The sequence below is a fragment of the Canis lupus genome, chromosome 2, assembly GCF_048164855.1.
Source record: "Canis lupus baileyi chromosome 2, mCanLup2.hap1, whole genome shotgun sequence".
Classification (NCBI taxonomy): Eukaryota; Metazoa; Chordata; class Mammalia; order Carnivora; family Canidae; genus Canis; species Canis lupus.
In genome coordinates this window covers 66,291,380-66,312,012 of record NC_132839.1, presented here as the reverse complement: position 1 = coordinate 66,312,012, position 20,633 = coordinate 66,291,380, and the positions used below count along the sequence as shown (strand labels likewise).

Below are 20,633 nucleotides of genomic sequence, written 5' to 3'. Positions count from 1 at the left end.
AAAAAGAAGAAATAAATGTCTAATCATTCATGTGATGCCTAAGAAACAGAAACTCTACTTTATGTGTGTATATATATATATATATATATATATATATATATATATATAACAAATTCAGTCCCCCTTAGTGATAATTAAGATGTGGGGATTCATAGGATGTCCATATACAACTTCCTACAACCTCCTTACTTTCAAACTTCTGTTAATGTACCAATAATGTATTTGTAATTGTGGCTTTTATGTTCTGTTCTCCCAATTTCACTGCATTCAGATACTACACATAAATAAATTATTCTTCAACACTGAATTAGCTAATTTCAAGCCACATATAGCATGCCATATTTAAAAAAAATAAAACATGAACATCCAAAATATGATTACATGTTTTTTTTTTATTACATGTATTTTAAAGGGAAAATTTGGGCTTGATTTGGCATTCTTTTGTCATGAGTCTCATTTTGACTGAGAATATATACCTCAGTCTTAAATTGCTCAGTTTTCACTGGGATTTAGAACTATAACCTAGGTTTCCCCAAACCAATGATTATGATCAACCCTTCTCATCAGGCCATTACATAACAGAGGCCATGCGGAGGATGGGGGCCTGTTGGGTCTGTTTGTAACAAAAGGTTACTGGGAATAAATCATAAAACAATTCTGAGTTGAGTCATTGGGTGTCTTGAATACTTCTTAAAATTTAATGTTAAAGTCCTTTACAGAAAAAAAAATTTTTAAGTCATTTGAGCAAGTCCATATCTGGGATGGGCCTAAATTACAGAGATATAAAAAGTTAAAACTACCTCCCAATTTAATGGATACAGAATTTCTATTTGGGATGCTGAAAACATCCTGAAGAAGGATAGTGGGATGATTGCACAATATTGTGAATGTATTTAATGCCACTAAACAGTCCACTTAAAAATATTTAAAATATAAGTTTAATGTTATGTGTGTTTCACTGCAATTAAAAAAAAAAAAAAAAAAAAACTTTACCACCCAAAAAACCCAGAGTGTGTTTTGGATTTTATTTTATTTTTCTAAACTTACCCTGTTCTTACCAAGCTTGAGTTGCTATTGACTTAACCAAAAACTGGTTCTTTGGATGGGCATCTCTGCAAATATGCACAATAAAATTAAAGACTACTGTGCACGCTTCAGCAGCACATATACTAAAATTAAAGACTACTCTTGGAGGTTTCGATTTTTTTTAACTGCCTGGCTATAAGAAGGATATGCTTGCCAGGATGCCTTTTTTTGGAATCCACATGGCCTTTTAAGAAAAAGAAACAATTCTTAACCCTCTGTATCCAGTGAGTACTCACTGTTAGAAGGAGTTAAGAAAAAGTTTGAATACTAGAGAAGTGGGTTTGACCTGTTTAGGATATGCTACTACATTTTTAGGATAAAGCATCCCACCCAAATGTAAATCACTACTATCCCTTATGGATTGAATTCACTCCATTTACAAGGACTATGTTTCTGTTTACCTAAAACTTTGGAGTGCAAACCTAACACTTCTTTGAAAACAGTTCAGGATACCATAACACAGTGAATGGTGCTTGGACTGCAGTTCCTCCATTCCTGGTGGACTTCTGAGTGCCTCTTTCTTAGTCCATATGGCAATTTGTTATACGAAGCTCCTGGAGACTTGTGGCTGTTTTGGTGCAATGAGAGCTACAGTGCCTGACAGGGTCGTTGCCAGTGTATCTTGTTCTATTCAGTGCCTGTTTGTCAGCAGCTCCAGTTTGCCTAGTAAATCACTAACCCAATCTCTGATGGGTCTCACCTTGCAGGGTGGAGGTCTTACGAAGGGAGGATGTCAAGAAGCGCTCAGTATATCTAAAGGTGATCTTCAATGACAAGGAAGTGTCCAGGACCGACAGTCGGCCACTAGGGGCAGACTTCCGAGTTCACTTTGGACAGATTTTCAATTTGCAAATATTCAACTGGCCAGAGAGTTTAACATTACAGGTATGCATTTTAATTATACTCATTGTCCCAAGCATTTTTTGGTGATCACCGGCATAAAATGGTTTTAAAATTTATTTATTTGAGAGAAAAAGAGTGTGCATGTTTGTGTGTGTGTGTGTATGTGCACGCATGTGTCTGTGCACGTGCCCACAGGAGCAGAGAGGAGGGGCAGAGAGCTAGGGAGAGGGAGAAGCAGACTCTTCACTGAGCAGGGAGCCCAATGTGGGGCTCAATCTCAAGACCCTGAGATCATGACCTGAGCCAAAACCAAGAGTTGGGCACTCAACTGACTGAGCCACCCAGACTCAAATATGAAATGGTTTTAAATCATCCATCGGCTAAGCTGGTGTCCTGATAGATTTTCAATGTGAACAGAACGTCAGCCTCTTCTTAGCCACATCTGTCCTTATGGTCTTGTCAGAAGAAGATCTGTTTCCTTCACCTCCTGAAAATGCCGGCCACAGTGCTCCTGTGCGTGCCTGGAGATGGGGAAGGGGGATGAGACGTGAGGGGTTCCTGGCTCTTTCACTGGAGGAGTACATCAATATCACTGTCTACCTGGATCCCAGAATGATACACCTCAGAAATCAATACCACCATAATCACAGGTGGCTATGATGAGGTGGCTACAGATTATAGGATCTCCCCAAAAGAAATATCACTGCTAATCCAAATCCCATCATAAGCAATATATTATTTGTCCCTGTTTTAGTTTCCTAGGCCTCCCCAATGAAGCTGTACAAACTTGGTAGCTTAAAACAATAGAAACTAATTCTTTCACAGCTCTGGAGGCCCTGAGGTCTGAAATCTAGGTGTCAGTAGGGCCATGCCCCCAAAAACTCTAGAGGAGAATCTTTTTTTGCGTCTTTTGCTTCTGATGGCCCTTGGAGTCCCTTGGCTTATAGTGCCACTCCAATCTGCTTCCATCTTCGTGTGGCTATCTCTCTGTCTCTAAGTGTCCTTTTTTGTCTCTTAGAGGACATTCTCACTAGACTTAGGCCAACCACAATCCAGTGTGGGCTCATCTGGATGTTTAACTAGTTATCTATAAAGACCCTATTTCCAAATAAGGTCACATTCCGTGGTTCCAGGTAGACAGCAATTTTTAGAGGATATTATTTAATCCACTACAGTGTTCAAGCTTGCTCTTCTAATGGCGAATCCTCTCCCATGATGCTAACAGAATTCTCTTTCATGATAGTAATAGGCCTGGTAACTAGGGTCGCAAATATCTGGCACAAATGCCTTTGCTTGCTATCCACCACCCACTTAGAAATCACTAGTCCTCATCCACCATTTATGCAGAATTTTTCATTCCCATCTACCACCCTTGCAAGAAATGACAACTTGGTCATGTATTTTTCCCCCACTGAGCCTGGATATAGCTTCAGAATCCTTCTCAACACTCCAGACAGCCACTACCTATTGGTTGTAATTGACATTATCTGGAGGTACGATTATAGCTTTATCATTATTATAATATTTAAATACCTATGTACTGGATTCCTTAAATCCCACTCTGGCCACTAGACCCCCCTTCCAAGATCCCCTGGACCTTCCCACAATGGATCAATTAAAGGTTGTGTGAACAAGGCTATGTCTCCAGGACCTTGTTCTCCTATATGACTGACATCTTTTCTGATTGATTAGTACTTGACCATGAATGTTCTTTGACATTCTGAACATCAACCACTACCTAGATCTCAGTAGTTAAAAGCCTATTAAAACTAGTAAAGGATGGAGCCTGGGGGGCTTAGTCATTTAAGAGTCTGACTCTTGATTTTGGCTCAGGTCATGATCTCAGAGGAATGAGATTGAGCCCAGTATTGGGTTCAGCACTCAGAGCAGAATCTACATAAGATTGTCTCCCTCTTCCTCTGCCTCTCCCCTCCACATTTGCAATCTCTCTCTCTCTCTCTCTCTTTCTTTCTCTCTTTCTCTCTAAAAAATATATGAATATAAAAAATAAGGAGGATCTTTAAAAAAAACAGTAGAGAAAGTTTGGGACAGCTAAGATAGGTTGTCCTTTTGAAATGGGAAGGAAGCATAGTGGAAATGCTCAGAATGAGGGTAGGGTTTCCAAGCAATGGGATGGGGACCCTGAGAGGATCAGCCCTGAGCACCCAAGGTCAACCACCTCAGATGGGGATTGTCCCAGAGGTTGTGGCAATTTTATCATGTACCTCTTCATCCGTGACCTGGTGGTTGGCAAGGGCAGAGGGCGTGATCCTCACTTACATGGCACCACATATCAAGACTCAATCCAGATTCTCTGCCATTCTGATAACAGCACTGACATCTACCCAATTGAAAAAGTATTTTTTTCAATTTTAGAGTTGACATGGCCCAGTAACCCCTATAATTCTTTAAAACTCTAATTTTTAAGAAAATACCTATGCATTCTGGAACTTGAAAAAAATAGGACTTATTTTGCTGCTAACCTGAAAGTTCACTATGGGTGGGAGGAGAAAGTGAAGACATTTTGTTAACATAAAAAAATGGTATTTGAAAGGGGATTGAATTCGGAGGTTTGGTGAAAAACTAAGATTTCTTAAAGCCTGAAAATTCCCTTTCTGAAGATCATAGGTGGGAAAATTATCTTTAAGTTTCTACTTGCTTCCCCCTAGGTTTACAACACTGTATGGCTACAGAGGGTGAAGTAGGGCAATGCTGCCAGAAGGTGAGCCTTCAGAGGCACCCAGAGTCCCCTCCTACTCTGTGCTGGGAGGTGAGCTGGAGCCACCCGCTCCCTTGGATCTCCTCCGGGTCCCCTTCTGACCGCCTGGACCACACAGAGGGCTCCTCTTCCTCTGTTCTCTTAGCAAAGCTGTGTCTGAGGGACTCTGGGATCCAAGCCACTGGGTTTCACATCACCACTCCCTATGAGACATACCATTATTTGCATCACTTAGCTACCATGCACCACGGATCAAAAGACACACTCTCATTTCAGATATGCTGAAATTTAAAAATCTAGTACTCTCTGTCCTACTAAGACCTGATTAATTAAGAGAGTCCTTTCTGTCCAGGGATTCCTTGAGCGAGCAGCGGGGGGGTGGGGGGGTTGGGGGGGTGCAGTGCCCTTCTGTTTGGATGGCCAGGGGCTTTGGATGGTTTAAAATCTGAATGCCTTTGGGGTAAGGCTTGAAATCCACTGGCTCCCACATCTTTGTCACTTCCCACATGAACTCTCCTGCCCTGGCTCTGAATGCATGTGCTTAAGTGACAGTTTATTTTTTTAAGATTTTTATTTATTTATTCATGAGAGAGACAGAGACATAGGCAGAGAGAGAAGCAGGCTCCCTGCAGGGAACCCCATGCGGGACTCGATCCCCCGACCTCAGGATCATGACCTGAACCTAAGGCAGACATTCAACTACTGAGCCACCCTGGTGCCCCCAAGGAGAACCAGATTAAGGGGGAAAAGCAGAAAGATGGGCAGAGTGAAGTGAGGGAGAGAAGCAGATGATAACATGGGATACCACACCCAGTGGAAAGGAGAGGCAGCCCTGGTCCTCCTCCCCAACACTCCATGGAGAAGAGCACAGAGCAGGAGAGAAGCCCCTCCCCTCCTAGCAGGTGCCCCTGAGGGCTCACATTCCTTGGCCATCTCTGAGAGCTTCTCTGCTGGGCAGTCCTACATTTTCTGAATTTCCATGGAAGGAAAGACACCCTCCACTTTCCATGAGCACCAATATTTTATTTCGCATATATTCTGAAACAGAAGGGAAGCCTCTTAGCCTCTCTCCTATTTGCTGTCTTAGAGATTAGCTTGCTCAGATGTTGCAATCAAAACACATTTTTTAAGTAATGTGAAAAAAGTAATTCTCTAAAATATTATGAAATTGATTTTTTTAAATAAACAAGCAAACAGTTATCCTAGAATACCAAGAATATATTCATAGGCAATTAGCGTGGCCCTGAGAACTGAATCATGTAACCTTTTAAATATTACAAACTAAAAGACCCTTGGCTAAGTTCTTAAGCTATCTATAGAGATTTGATAACGGATCAAATCACATATCATAATGGCTCAGTGGCCTAATTTTTATGATTGAGTAGTGATTACAGATGAAATTAATTTAAGGGCTATCATATTTCAACTCTCTAGGAATAGAACTGCCATTTGGGAATTCGCTGCATAATTGCAAGTGTGAGATTAGGAAAGTTTCAAAATTACTGGCAGCTTTAAGAGGGTGAGAAAAATGGTCTTAAATGCATCTGTTTATGCCAGTGTTATCAAATCCCCAACTTCAGAGCCCAGCGTGCTTCACAAAAAGTTCTGAGATTCTCAAAATGAAAATGCATCAGTTGGTGACCCAACAGCCAAGCCATGAATGTCTGCTGCTTAAGAGCCAATGAGTGTCTGATCCTGAGCCAGGCATGTGGTGGAGAACTGGAAGTCCCAGGTGGGAGGAGTTCCCATAGCGCTGCCTCCGGGAGACTTAAATTCTGCTGGGAGATGAGGAGAGAGCTAGAGAGAAACAGTACTTGGCTTTGTACGGATGTCAGGGACCCTTGATAGAAACAGTATTGAGCATTGACTGTGGGGTTTGATTCCTTGCATGTTTTGAACCCTAAGCCTGAAGCAAGGCTTGAGAAAGGAATGCCAGGGTCATCCTAGGAAGCAGGAGATAAGGCCAGAGCTGGCACGAAAAGCCAGCAGGATAGGATGGGGCCCAGCCCTAGAAACAGGCAGAAGGAATTAATTAGAACAGCACTGCAACCTTGAAAGGAAGGACTAATCCAATCCCATCATGAGGGCTGGACCTGTGACAGTACAAAGGAGTTGAATCACGGCGGGCTCCAAGGGGAGGGGAAGACTTCTCGGGACATGGGAGTACAAGCAGGCCCAGAGTCCCTCCAGAAAGGTCCTAAAAATCCCCACTTTTGAGGTCTTTCCAAAACAAATGCTTGGCCTTTCAGAAGAATGAAGTTTGATTTAGAAAAAAAAATCGTTTGGGGGCACCTGGGTGGCTCAGTGGGTGAAGCGACTGAGTCAGTGTGATCTAAGGTCATGATCTCAGGGTCATGAGATTAAGCCCTGTGTCAGGGTTTACAAAGGGCATGGAGCTACTTAGGATTCCTTCTCTCCCTTTCCCAAAGAAAAAGAGAGAGAGAGAGGAAGAAAGAGAGAGAGAGAAAGAGAGAAAGAGAAAAAGGGGCACCTGGGGGGCTCAGTCAGTTAAGCATCTGCCTTTGGCTCAGGTCATGATCCTGGGGTCTTGGGATCAAGCCCCTCATTGTGCTCCCCTGCTTAGTGGGGGGTCTGCTTCTCCCTCTCCCTTGTGCATGCTCTCTCTCTCTCAAATAAATAAATAAAATCTTTTTTTTTAATTTTTATTTATTTTTGATAGTCACATAGAGAGAGAGAGAGTGAGAGAGAGAGAGAGAGGCAGAGACATAGGCAGAGGGAGAAGCAGGCTCCATGCACCGGGAGCCCGACGTGGGACTCGATCCCGGGTCTCCAGGATCGCGCCCTGGGCCAAAGGCAGGCGCTAAACCGCTGTGCCACCCAGGGATCCCCTAAATAAAATCTTTAAAAAAAAAAAAGAAAAAAGAAAGGAAGAAAGAAAGAAGAAAATAGTTTTGTGATGATTACCTTTATTTCTTTATCATTCACATCTGCATCAGTCATTCGTCTTCCTGACTTCCCAAATTGACAGCAATCACATGGTACTGCTGGGTGGCACTTATATTTTGTCGCATTATTATTTTTCCTTATGAGTCAATCCTGTCAATCTTTCATATTCCTAGTATGGGGACTGATAATAGGAAATCCACCTTTTGAACCTAGTTGGTGATGACTCAAGTTCATTCCTACATCCTCTCCTGATTTCTCCCTCTCATCCACAGAACTGTGTTATTGGAGTGGGAGAAACAATTGTATTTGGAGAAGTGTCTTAATTAGCCCTTGGCCAGCTCACTTTTGTGACTGCTACTGGTCCTTTGTGGACATTAGACAAAAACATAGTTTTTACACATATATCTTCCCTATGAACTCAATTGCATGATGCTGAGTCAGACTGTTGAAAACTGACCCCAAAAGCCGAGGTGAGCAGATACCAGGAAGCCCAACAGAGTGCAGAGCAGAGGAGCCTAGAATAGGTAAAAGGCCAGTGGATGCAGTGGGAGGATGGGTTGCAGGGGTCCAGGTGAGGTCACCTACATGTAAGAAGATGCAGGCTTGAATGGGACAGGGGCCTGTGAAAATGGCCTAGGAAATAACACTTATTGCTTATCCAACCACAAGACCAAATTCTTCACATACACTGTCTGATGTTATCCTTAAAAAAAAAAAAAAAAAAAAACGCAGATACTATTATTCTCCCAGTGACACTTCAGAGATACCGAGTAACCTTACAACATCAAGCAGGTCAAGACACAGAGAATTCAAACCCAGTCCTGCCTGACTCTAAATTTCACTCTCATTTCACCATGTTAACTGGGTATAATGATAAAGAAGAGCAAAGCCTAAAACTTGACATATCTCCACACTTTGAGAGCAATTACTATGGGAGAAGTCTTAGAACACAACTTCAGGCATCACAGCACACTGAATTGTGTAGATATTTAGTAATGTCTAGTATAACAGTTCCTGAGCAATTGCAATATGCCAGGCACCATATTTTGTGTATAAACTCATTCTATGGGGTGCCTGGGTGGCTCAGTCAATTAAGCTCTGCCTTCAGCTCAGGTCATGATCCTGGGGTCCTGGGATTGAGCCCTGCATCGGGCTTCCTGCTCAGCAGGGAGTCTGCTTTTCCCTCTCCCTCTGACTGCTGCTCCCCCTGCTTGTGCTCTCTCTCTCTCTCTCCCTCTCTCTCTCTCTCTCTCTCTGCCAAATAAAATCTTTAAACAAAAAACAACAAAAGAAACCTCATTGCATCCTTACGGTAGTCCTATGGTAGCTGTATCATTGTCCCTGTTACACTAAAATGCTGAGAACTTAAGTACCTACCCTAATGTCCCACAGCCAGAAGGTAGCAGAACCAGCCCCCAGCCCACAGAACACGCTCTCATATCCACCTCATCATGCTGCACCCACTCATAGTCTGTACCTTAGATCCAACAGGCACTTTACTGCATAAACATCATGCAAAGATGAGGGAAAACAGGAAAATGACAGGAAGACCTCGTGACTGAGGTCCAGTGAGATGGTAGGAGAAAAAAGGAAGATGCCAAGAGAAGGCTCCTCTCCCAGAGGCTTGGCAGAGAAGGCAAGAAGGGAAATGGATCAGGGTTTTGTCAGGGATTGTGGTTTACTTTGGGTGTAGTTGATTTGAGCATGTTTGTTAGCTGTGAGAAAAGCAACCAGTACAGAAAAGATTGGTGACTTTGAAAATAAAAAGGAAAGCGGTGGGGAGAGGGACCAGACCCCACAGGGTATTGGGAGGGGTGGGGTCAAGACATGACGGGAGGTTCCTCTGGGTCAGGCATGATGTCACAGGGGATGGTGTAGAGGACAGGGCTGGGAGGGGGTCCACCTCAGGTGCCCTCCACCTTTTCAGCAAAGGAAGAGAATATGTGGGCACAAGACTCAGAAGGGTTTGATTCAATCCTGAGGGAAATGGGGACCATGAGATGAGAATGTCACGAGCAGCCAAGCTTAAAGAACAGCCACCTGTACTGGACCCAGCATTACCAGGTGCAAGACATGGAGTGTTCTGCTTTGTTCTCTTCTGTTTTAAAAGCAGAGAATCATGATTTAAAACCATGCAACATAAATTCTGCTTCACAGGGGAATATTGTTTTTTATCTCTCTTAATGTCCCTACATTTCTAAGGTTCTAAATACTGCTAGCAGGTCCACCTACCCCAGATGGTTGAGTTAAAGCAAACAATATTCCAAATAGAGTAGTAATAATTGCATAAATCACCCCAAGTTAGACAAATATATAAACAAAACAAAACAAAACAAAAACAGAAACAAACTCTTAAATACAGAGAACAAATTAGTGGTTGCCAGAGGGAGGAGGGTGAGGAAATAAAAAAATAGGTGGAGGGCATTAAGAGGTAAAATCTTCCAGTTATAAAAGAAGTAAGTCACAGAAATGAAAAATACAGCATAGTCAATAATACTAGAATAACGTTGCATGGTGACAGATAATGACTACACCTACTGTGGTGAGCATTGCACAATGTATAGAACTGTTGGAGCACTGTGTTGTACACCCACCTGAAACTAATATAGCATAGTATGTTAATCAAAGTTCAATAATAAATTTTTTTTAGATTTATTTATTTGAGAGAGAGAGAGAGAGAGAGCATGCACAAGCAAGGAGAGGGGCAGGGGGTGAGGGAGAGAGAGCATCTCAAGCAGAATCCATGCTCAGCGTGAAGCCCCACACAGGGTTCGATCTCAAGGCCATGAGATCATGACCTGAGCCAAAATCAAGAGTCAGATGTTTAACCGACTGAGTTACCCAGGCGCCCCAATAATAATTTTTTTTTACCAATAATCTCAAATTGGTAGCCATGGATCTAATTGCTATTCTGAATTTACTGCTGCAACAACAGAAACATTTTAGAACAGTTGAGTGTAAATCAATTATATTTCCTGTCTTGTTTCTCCACTAGCATTCCACCTTCAAACACACAGAGGAGCACCCTTCTTACTCAGAGCAGTGCTTCTCAAGCAGAGGTAATTTTGCAACCAGGGGATATGTGGCAGTGTCTGAAGACATTTTAATTCTAACAAATGGGGAGCTGGTACCTCTGCTAATGGGTTGAGGCCAGTGATGTGGCTAGGCATCCTACAGTGTACAGGACAGCGCACCACAATGGAGAATCGTCCGACCCAAAATGTCAAAAGTGCTGAGTTTGACAACCCCTGACTTAGAAAAGAAAACCAAAAACTAAATTTAATTATACAGAAAGCTGTTTACAAACCCCAAACCAAGATGCCCAATTTCTGATTTTTTTAAAACAGCGTTGCACCCTAGCTTTAAAAAGAATTGCTGTCACCTTGAAAGAGCAGGGTGAAAAGTGTGGGAAAATTCTGGATTTCTTTTTTACTTTGACAGATGGAATCCATTTTTCCGTATTAAAAAAAGTTGAGAAGTATCTTTTGAGACAGGAGTCTCAATTAACAAACCCTCCACTCCCCTTGAGTCATAACTTCCTCTGTCCTACAGACTCAGCCCCAAGAGTTCCCATTTAGTTCCTCTCCTGACATTAAACAGGAAGGTGTTTCCAGAGACTGGGAACGAGGACCCTTCCATTGACATCCACCAGAAATGCCCCTTCTACAATAACTGCGTGTCTTATGGATCCTTACTAAGCACACCTATAGGGAATAAGAACCCAAACAGAAAAGCTTAGAAGTGGGGTGCCTGGATAGCTCAGTCAGTTAATTGTTTGGCTCAGGTCATGATCTCAGGGTCCTGTGATCAAGCCACATGTCTGGGCTCCCTGCTCAGTGGGAAGTCCGCTTCTCCCTCTCCCTTTGCCCCTTCCTCTCTGCTCATGCTCTGTCTCTCGTTTCTCTTAAATAAATAAATAAAATCTTTAAAAGAAAGAAAGAAAAGCTTAGAAGCAGCTCTTATGGTCCTTTCATAATGAAGTATTTGATGAATTATGAAAGTCCAACAAAGATGTTTTTGTAAAGCCGTTGGAGCCATGTAATTTAGAAATCTTATCTTATACAGCTGAGTAAGCAAACACTAAGTTTTTATGTTATAGAAAGAGACGCAAAGTATGTGAAAAATGTTTGGATTTGTTCTTATTTTTAAATATGCTTCACACACTTATTTAATTGCATTGAGTTTGGAGAATTTTGGAATTCTGAAGTAGTAGGAGGTAAGAGAGTCACGAGGTCAGGGACACAAGGTTTAATGAAATGTTAAATACAGCATTCATGTCAATTTCTGAAACATTTTACCCTCATAAATGGTATTTTCTGACTATTGGTATGCTTTCTATTCCCTTCACTTGAAGTGATATCAGGACTTCATTAACTCCTGATTTTTTAAAAGCACACTTTTAAGGCTTAATGTAGTTCATTTTTTTACCTCCTTGTCTTTGGGGACTCAGAAATATAGATGATTTCATTACAAATATGGAATATGTCATAAAATTCCTATAAACCCTCAGCAACTTAACGTCTTCTTTGAAAAAAATTAGTGTCTTGAGAAAACAGATCTTACAAATTTAATTTTTAAAAAAGAGATTCTTATTTCATAAAGTTTACTAAAATCAGTTGACCAGCAATATTTAACAAGATATTTGGGAAGTGTAATTATGTTTATGAAAGAGCTTTGTGAGCCACATAGTACTATAACAATGCAGGTACTTATTCTCAAATGTATGCCCAGAGGAAGAAGAATAAACATTTATTGAACTCATAAGGGAGGAAGACTTTTGATCCATGTCCCAAAGCTTTACCACTGCCTTCCTGCAGAGCTTTAAATAACATCTTCATTTTACAATGAAAGCAAAAATCGTGGAATGTTATGCCCAAGGTCATATGGCTACTAAGTGTCAATGTCAGGATTCAGATCTGCTGAACACAAGACTGCCCTGTCCTGTCCGCCACACTGCCCTCTGCAGGCTTCAAGAGGAGTTATAGGTAGGAAGGAAAATAAGACAATGAGGGGCACCTGGGTGGCCCAATCTGTTAAGCATCTGCCTTTGGCTCAGGTCATGATCCCAGGGTCCTGGGATCAAGACCCACATCGGGATCCTTGCTCAGTAGGGAGCTTCCTCCTCCCTCTCCCTCTACCTGCTGCTCCCCCTGTCTGTGCTGTCTCTTTGTGTCAAATAAATAAATAAAATCTCAAAAAAAAAAAAAAAAAGAGAGAACATCTGAGAGCCATACTACACCAGATCTACCAGCTGTTCAGAGAAGAAAACCATTCCATTCAGTGGATTTATCATTTAATGCCTCACTTCTAGGAGTGTCTGGCTGGCTTAAGCAGTCAGTGGAGCATGAGACTCTTGATCTCAGGGTCATGAGTTTGAGCCCTATGTTGGAAGTAGAGTTTACTTAGCAAAAATATAATAATAATAATAATAATAATAATAATAATAATAGTGCCTTACTTCTATTCAGAGTTAGCATGCTCCCTTCTAAATACATTAATTCCCAAATGGCAGGTACTGGGCATTCAAAGGGAAATCAAACAAGACCCCTATCCTCAGGAATCCCCATGTCCAATGAGACAGATGATGCATAAATAAGGAATTTTGATAGAGTGGATAAGTATTTCTTTAGGGAGAGCATGGGATATAGTGATGGCACATACATGGGTATAGGACAGGTGCCTCACTTGGTGCCCAGTACACCTGGGCACCTTACAGTGAGTTAAAGCACCTGCACTGAAGTGAGCAGGCCACACCTGCCTTGCTGAGATAGCAACCCTCTTGAGAATTCTGAGCAACTAAGAAGTCTGAGACAGGAATAGCTCGTAGTCTTTCGATCACAGTTGCATATGCTGAGGTGATCCTTTAAGTTTTGGTTACAGACATTGGGGATTATTTTTTGCTTGTTTGTTTTTAAAGTAGGCTCCATGCCCAGCATAGAGCCCAACACAGGGCTTGAACCCATAACCCTGAGATCAAGACCTGAGATCAAGAGTCAGATGCTTAACCAACTGAGCCACCCAGGTGCCCCTAGACATTGTATTTATAGTATTTCCATGTTTTGTTGTTTATTTCATTCAGATTTTAAATATTCTTTCAATCCTTATTTCTCACCAGTTTGTCTAAACTAATTATATGTTCTGGATCATGCTATTACTTTAAAAGAATTCTTCATTCTTTGATTGCATTTCTGATTGTCCCTGGCCCATAAGGAAGACATAGCAAAAAAAAAAAAAAGTATGAGTTTCAAAATGAAATACTTGTGGATTCAAATCCCAGCTTTTTTCAAAGTGAAATAGTTGTGGATTCAAATCCCACCCCAAATGGGTGGCTGGGGGAGTTTCTCCTCTTGGATCCTCAAATCCATCATCGAGAATTTTTGGGTCTATTATCTTGCTTAGTCTTCACCAGAAACCATCCTTTATAGGAATATGTGAAAGATTAGACAAAATACCAGACCAAAGCCTGTACTGGGCTGCATATAAATGGATGTCTCAATTAAGACGTAGGCAAAAAATAAAAAATTTGAAAAAGAAAAGGAACTATATCATTTTCTCAGGCTAAAACTTCATGCTAGTGAGTCCATAATGTAACAGGTCAACCAAGGTCTTCGTTGCAAGACAAAATAATCTGCTCAATGTTCTTTAAGTTCTGTAAAGTTACAACCCACAGGCTCTGATGGGAGTTTGGGGCAAGCAATAAGTGGCACTCCTTTTTCCATTAGAGCTCTAACCAATAAAAATAAAGAGAAATTTAAAAATTTAAAAATTATAGAAAGGGATGGGTATTCCCTACAAATTAACAGAGGCTTGAGTAAACTTATCAGTCAGTCTCATTGTACAGAATATATTTTGATACTGATTCAAACAAGGTTTTATAGTAATTTTTTGGACCCTGAAGGAAATTTGAAACTTACTGATATTTAACATCATGAAGGAATTACTATGATAATAATATTATAACTGTGCTTTCTTATATCCTTATCTTTTAGAAATGCATATTGAAATATTTACAGATGAAGTGATGTCTGGGTTCCAAATATTGGTGGAGAGGGGAAAGCCTGAGAATAGAAAGGAAATCTGATTGGCCATAAGCTAATGGTATTTGAAGCCAGGTGAGGGGTTCATACTATATTATTCTTCTAGGATTATATATTTGACATTTTCCATAAAAGATAGTTTTTAATAGAGACAAAAATATTACCTATTTACTGAGAAAGATGGAGAATTTGATTTATTCATGGGCTTCCCACTGAGCCCTGAATAGGTAGACTTGGCCCCTCAGCACAGGCAGGCCCTGACAATCACAGGTCTCTCGGTGCACACAGCCTGTTAGAATAGCTCACAGTGATACTGTCTAGGGTCCTGAGTTCAGTTGTTATGTCTTTGTCTTTGCCGCAGTAGCCCCACCAAGTTCAGTCAGCCATCTGTCAAATGCAAGCTGGTGGATACCAGGGAGATGATGAGGCCAGAATGGCAGCCTCGCACAAAATCATCCTCATCCTTGGAAAAGAATTCATATCATATACCCTGTAAGGGAGAATAGGGGGTGAGGAGGATCTGTAGGGTCATCTTTGTGCATTTCAGTTTGTAAGTGGAAAGTATTAATCAGTGGGGGGGGGGGGGGGGGCTCTATTGCACAAGAAGAAAATATGAAGATTTAATTAGTAAAAATGAAAGGAGCATTTTAGAAAAATGTGTACCAGCCAGAGACCTCTTGGAGGGAAAGAATAAAACACAGGAAAGAAGCCAGCAGAACTGTGGAATATTTTACTATCTTCTTGCCACAAAAGTGAAATGATCCAAGGATGCAAGAGAAATTTGATCCAATGAAGCAAAGAGTCCTATTGAAGCTGCATTGTATATTCATAATCTGTGGTTGCCTTGGCAATGGATCCTTCATTTCATAGTGACAGCATTATAATGAGACATGCCACAGTAATTAGAGCTACAGTTAGCCTAGTTGGCTCCTTCTTAGGAGAAGGTCCGTGAAGGAACTTGTAGGGTTTCAGCAGCTGACAAATTAAATGAGCTCTTGAAGGAAAGAATTTGAAAGATTTACTAAATAGTAGATTTGAACCTGATACTCTAGAGTACTTCTAGGTATAATACTTTTCCTCTTGACTTTGCAGTTGATGTAAATAATAAATCATCTAGTGGCATGCCCATTTTATCTCACCCATTCCACCTGATGGCATTTCTTTCTGAAATAACATGAACCAGGAAAAAAGAGGAAGCCCATTCTCCAGATAACCTGTGTATCGATTTGAAATGGAAAAACTGGTGTGGTAGCCTGCTACTTTGCTTAATCTCTCTATCCCAGGAGAGTAGACAAGAAGACAGGATGTCAACAGCTTAGCCACAAATTGGGTGTAATTTAGTCTCCATGGGAACCATAATAACACAACTCAACTTTTCCACTCTGAGCTAGACAGTGATCAACATAGATAAATGGATTAAATATCCAGGAGTGAGCACACTCTTGCTATTTTTATTTGACTGTTTTTCTTCCTCAATTTCAGGTATATGAAACAGTTGGACACAGTGGTACGACTTTGCTAGCAGAAGTGTTTCTGCCTATTCCTGAAACTACCGTTGTCACTGGAAGGGCTCCTATTGAAGAAGTGGAATTTAGCAGTAACCAGCATGTAACACTGGACCACGAAGGAGTTGGAAGTGGTACAAAAAGCTAATTATTATTAGTGGCTCATAATTTTACTGTCAGTTTTGAACATAGCTTTTTTTTTTTTTTCATTTTCAAACAACCAGGTAATTCTAAAATTGCTTTCAGAAATTCAAATTAAAATGATTTATATAATTTTTTGCAAAGTCATTTTTATATATTGTTCATGGCCAGTAAATTCATATAACTAGGCAAGTATAAAGCAGTTTGAGAATTCGAATAAAGACCTTTAAAATGCCTTGACACCTTAATTTTTCTTCTAAGAATCTTTTCTAAGAAAATAATTTGAAATGAGTACAAAGCTTTGTGCATAAAAAAATGTACATCATGATATTCATAGGGCTGAAAATTGTGAAAAATCTTAAATAATTATAATAGGGAGGTTATTAATATTCTCTCTCTTATCCCCTATAATTGTGATTAGATATATGATGGCCCTTCTTTGTCCACCATGTTTCTTAATCTCTGTAATATACTTGCTATCTTTTTCTTTCACTACTGTATTCTATAAAACTTCGTTAAATCTGTCTTCCAAGTCATGAATTCAGTCTTTGATTGCGTCTAATCATCAAAATTCATCATTGAGGCTTTTCTTTAATTATTTTATTTTTCACCTCTAGGAATTCTATTTATTTCATTTTCAATCTGCTTGGTCAGTTCTGATAACATTTGTCCTTTCTTCCAACTCTCGATCATTTCATTTCTTTTATCCATTCATACTTCATTTATTGTTAAAAAGACATTATGCATATTTTTAATGTTCTGTACTTGATTATTTTAATATATATCTGTTTATTGGTCCGGTTCTGTTCCCTCATATTCATAGTGGCTTGTTTCTACATGTCTAGTGATTTTTTTATTGTGAGCTCGTATCTGGAAATGTATCTGCAAGAATTCTTTAAGGTTCAAATCCATTCACCAACTGAAAGGTCTGGAGACCTAGGCTTCAGTTCTGACTTTCACATTGATAAGCTGTAGGTTTCTAGTAATTATATAATCTATAGGACTCTAATAATTATGTAATCTATTGAATATCATCTGAATCTAAAGATTCCTTTAATTCCTTTAGTGTCTTTTAGGGTGATTTTGAAGATTAAAGCATACGTTCAATTTGAAAGAAAGATCTTTGAAAAATAAAAAGACGTTATAACAGCCTAATAGTGGTACTGTTTTGTGCTATGGATATGAACTGGAACTCCAGGGCATGCAGTGGCTATATTTAGTGCTTGAAATCCTTTCTTCCTTTAGTTGATTAAACAAACAGTCCTGAGACTTTTTATCATTAATTTCCAACCAGTAGAGGCCAAATAAGTAAGTGAGACTTACTGTTGTCACAGTAGTTTAATAACAGTAGCTAAGGCTTGTCAAGTAGCCACTGTCTTCCAGGCACTAAGTGCTCTGCAAGTATGACCTCACTTGGGCGTGCTTCCACCCTCAGCCACTTGGACTTGTTCCTTCTGCCAAAAATGCTTTCTCTCCACATATCTGCATGTCTCACTTCCTCATTTTCTTCAGGCCTTTATCCATGAGTCCCTTCTCATGGAGGCTCCTCTGCCACCACATCCCCCCAAAGCACACATATTCCATCTACATTCCCTAATTTATGGTTTCTCTTTCACATTTATCACTCTCTAACGGACCACACATTCCTCTTATTTCTCTTCCTTATTTCCTGTCTCCTTGGCTGGAACTTAAACTTGAGAACAGGGATTCTCATCAGTTTTGCTCCTTTACTGGTATCTGCAGTCTAGAATAGTGCCTGGTAGGAAGGAGGAGCTACAACATGCATCTGTTGAATGAGTGAATCAATGAATGTCTTCATAGTAATCTTTTCGAGGAGGTACTATTATTACCCCTACTTTACACATAAAGAAATGAAGGCTTGGAGAAGTTAATCAATCCGTTTATGGTCACACAGCTGTTAAGTGGCAGAACCAGAATATGCACACAGATGATCCCACTGCAAAGTGTCTCATTCATTATATGGTCTACACTCTGCTGTCAGAGACAGAACTAAGAGGCCAATTCTGAGCATCATTGCCTGAAGAAGTTCAGTGATGCTAACCTGAATTATGTGTTGCATCCTGCCAGCCCTTTCCACTCTGTTCCATTTGTCTACTGTCTGCCTTCTTACCAGAACTGGGCTTACTCCCTTTTTCTAAACAACATCTGTGTAATCTGGTGTTTCTCTAGGAGTGCCCTTCTCATTTGAAGCTGACGGTAGTAATCAATTGATTCTAATGACATCGGGGAAAGTCTCCAACAGTGTGGCATGGGCCATTGGAGAAAATGGGATACCTTTAATTCCTCCACTGTCACAGCAGAACATCGGATTTAGAAGGTAATGTGTGTCTATAACAATCCTATGAGTAATGTCAGCATTTGTATTAATGATATGGGAGGAAGAAGCTTGCAATATCACATTCCTTCCTTTTATTCTCATGTGCCAGTATTTCCAGGGCTTTTTTAATTTTCTTGAGGTAAGAATTAAATATATGAATAGCCTAATAAGTATTAGATGTTTAGCAGTGTCAGAAACAGCAAAAAGCATTTTGCCTTATTTCATCTCTCCAGTAACTCTGTGAAGGATTCCTGTCCCCACTTTATAGCCAGGGGAAGCGCACAGCACACGGTTGTGTATATGTGGTCCTCCACGTGAATGATGACAGTGGTAGAACCTTCTGGTTATTATAGGTCCCTTCTATCAGATTTGTTCCTTGATTGTTAGCCCCTTTGGTTCCTTTCCAGACCAGAAGAAAGGCACTCTGGGTCTCAGCAGGTCCCCCCAGGCGGGTCCCACCTCCTCGTGGTTGGTGCGTGTCCCAGCAGCCTGCACTATGGGAGCCAGGTGCCAGGGCTCAAGTCTTGCTTTGGTCCTGCCCCAACAGATGTGTCCTGAGTTGATCTCATGTCTTTTTGATGATGGCCATCCTAGCAGGTGTCAAGTGATACATCACTGTAGTTTTGATTTGCCTTTCCCTGATGGTGAGTGATGTGGAGCACATTTTCACATCCCTGCTGGCCATCTGTATGTCTTCTTTGGAGAAACGTCTACTGTGGTCCTCTGCCCATTTTTTAATTAGATTATTTGTTTTTTTGCTATTGAGTTGTGAGTTCCTTGTGTATTTTAAACATCAACTCTTTATCAGACATGTGGTTTGCAAGTATTTTCTTCCCCAATTCACTCTTCTCTATTATCTCTATGACATACTTAGTAGCAGTCATCAAGTAAAGGAAACTGGCAAAATTCCTTCCTTATGATCAGATTTTCTCCCATAGATAAGAAGAGCCTCTTTAAGCAATGCTGTCCCTGGGATTTTGGGGCTTGAGTCAAACTGCCCTGTGAAAGTGTCTATCTCATGGCATTAACTTTTCTTCCAGTGCTTTGAAGAGGGCAGATGCCATCTCGTCTATTGGTACGTCAGGACTGACAGACTTGAAAAAATTGGCCAAATGGGCAGCAGAGTCCAAGCTCGACCCAAACGACCCCAACAATGCCCCCTTGATGCAGCTAATCTCGGTAATGTGGCAGGAGAACCATGTACACACTCCCATTTCTTGACTTGGTGCGATAATAATAGAAATGGCTCAGACCTTTACACACATTTTCTTTCACACAGTGTTCTCCAGTGTGATAGCGTTTTAGAACATGAGTGGGCTGTTGAATGACAGGTTGACAGTCCAGTTCTGCATCGGCCTGGCTGTGCAATCAAAGCAAGCACCTGTGCTTTTAGGTGCTGTGACACCCTCACAGTGTGGCCACGAGCACATGCACTGCTGCATTTCAACACTCAGCTGGGCACACAATCAGTATGCAATAAATAATAGTTGTTGTTGCAGTGTTGTTGTTATTCTTACCTCCAACTTCTATAAAACCATAAGGAAAGGTCTTACTTGGCCCCTCTGATGGAGAGGAGCCTGAGTGTGGACCCTCAGAGTCCCTTGCTCAAGCTCACAGGACTGGTAAGAACTCAGGTCCAGATCAATCTGATTTCAGAACACATGCTTAGTCTATCACATTTGGAAGAGTTGGTGGGGTGTTTTAAGAAATGGTGGTTTTGTTTGCTTGTTTTCCTGTTTGATGATTAATTAGATTATCATTTAGGTTTCATTTAAGTATGTTGAGATAAATTGCTTGTGTCTATCATAACATTCAAAATTCTCTCTTCAGTGAATTCATAAATAAAATGGAACTTTAGTCAATAAATGATTGTTCTTGGTGGCAAATACAATTGTTCTTACTCCCAAGTTCATAATTCCCACAAAAACATAATAAACAAGTAGATGATCTGGAAAGTGACCATAGCAACATATTCTGTGATTATACTTACTAGTGTGAGTTCATCAGCAGGGTAAGTATAACCGGGATTACATTTTCATTTCTGTCTTTGACTTTCT

The 20,633-nt window shown here is 40.7% G+C and overlaps 1 protein-coding gene across 8 annotated transcripts in view; it reads left to right on the top strand.

The window, feature by feature from the left end:
- Window positions 1-20,633, top strand: part of CC2D2A (coiled-coil and C2 domain containing 2A) — a 136,496-nt gene that overhangs the window by 66,200 nt on the left and 49,663 nt on the right. For all 8 annotated transcript variants that reach the window (XM_072805311.1, XM_072805293.1, XM_072805271.1 and 5 more), the window contains 4 exons: window positions 1,794-1,971; window positions 16,075-16,231; window positions 18,429-18,576; window positions 19,617-19,755. In XM_072805311.1, coding sequence (XP_072661412.1) covers window positions 1,794-1,971; window positions 16,075-16,231; window positions 18,429-18,576; window positions 19,617-19,755 — 622 coding nt within the window. The remainder of the gene's footprint in view (window positions 1-1,793; window positions 1,972-16,074; window positions 16,232-18,428; window positions 18,577-19,616; window positions 19,756-20,633) is intronic.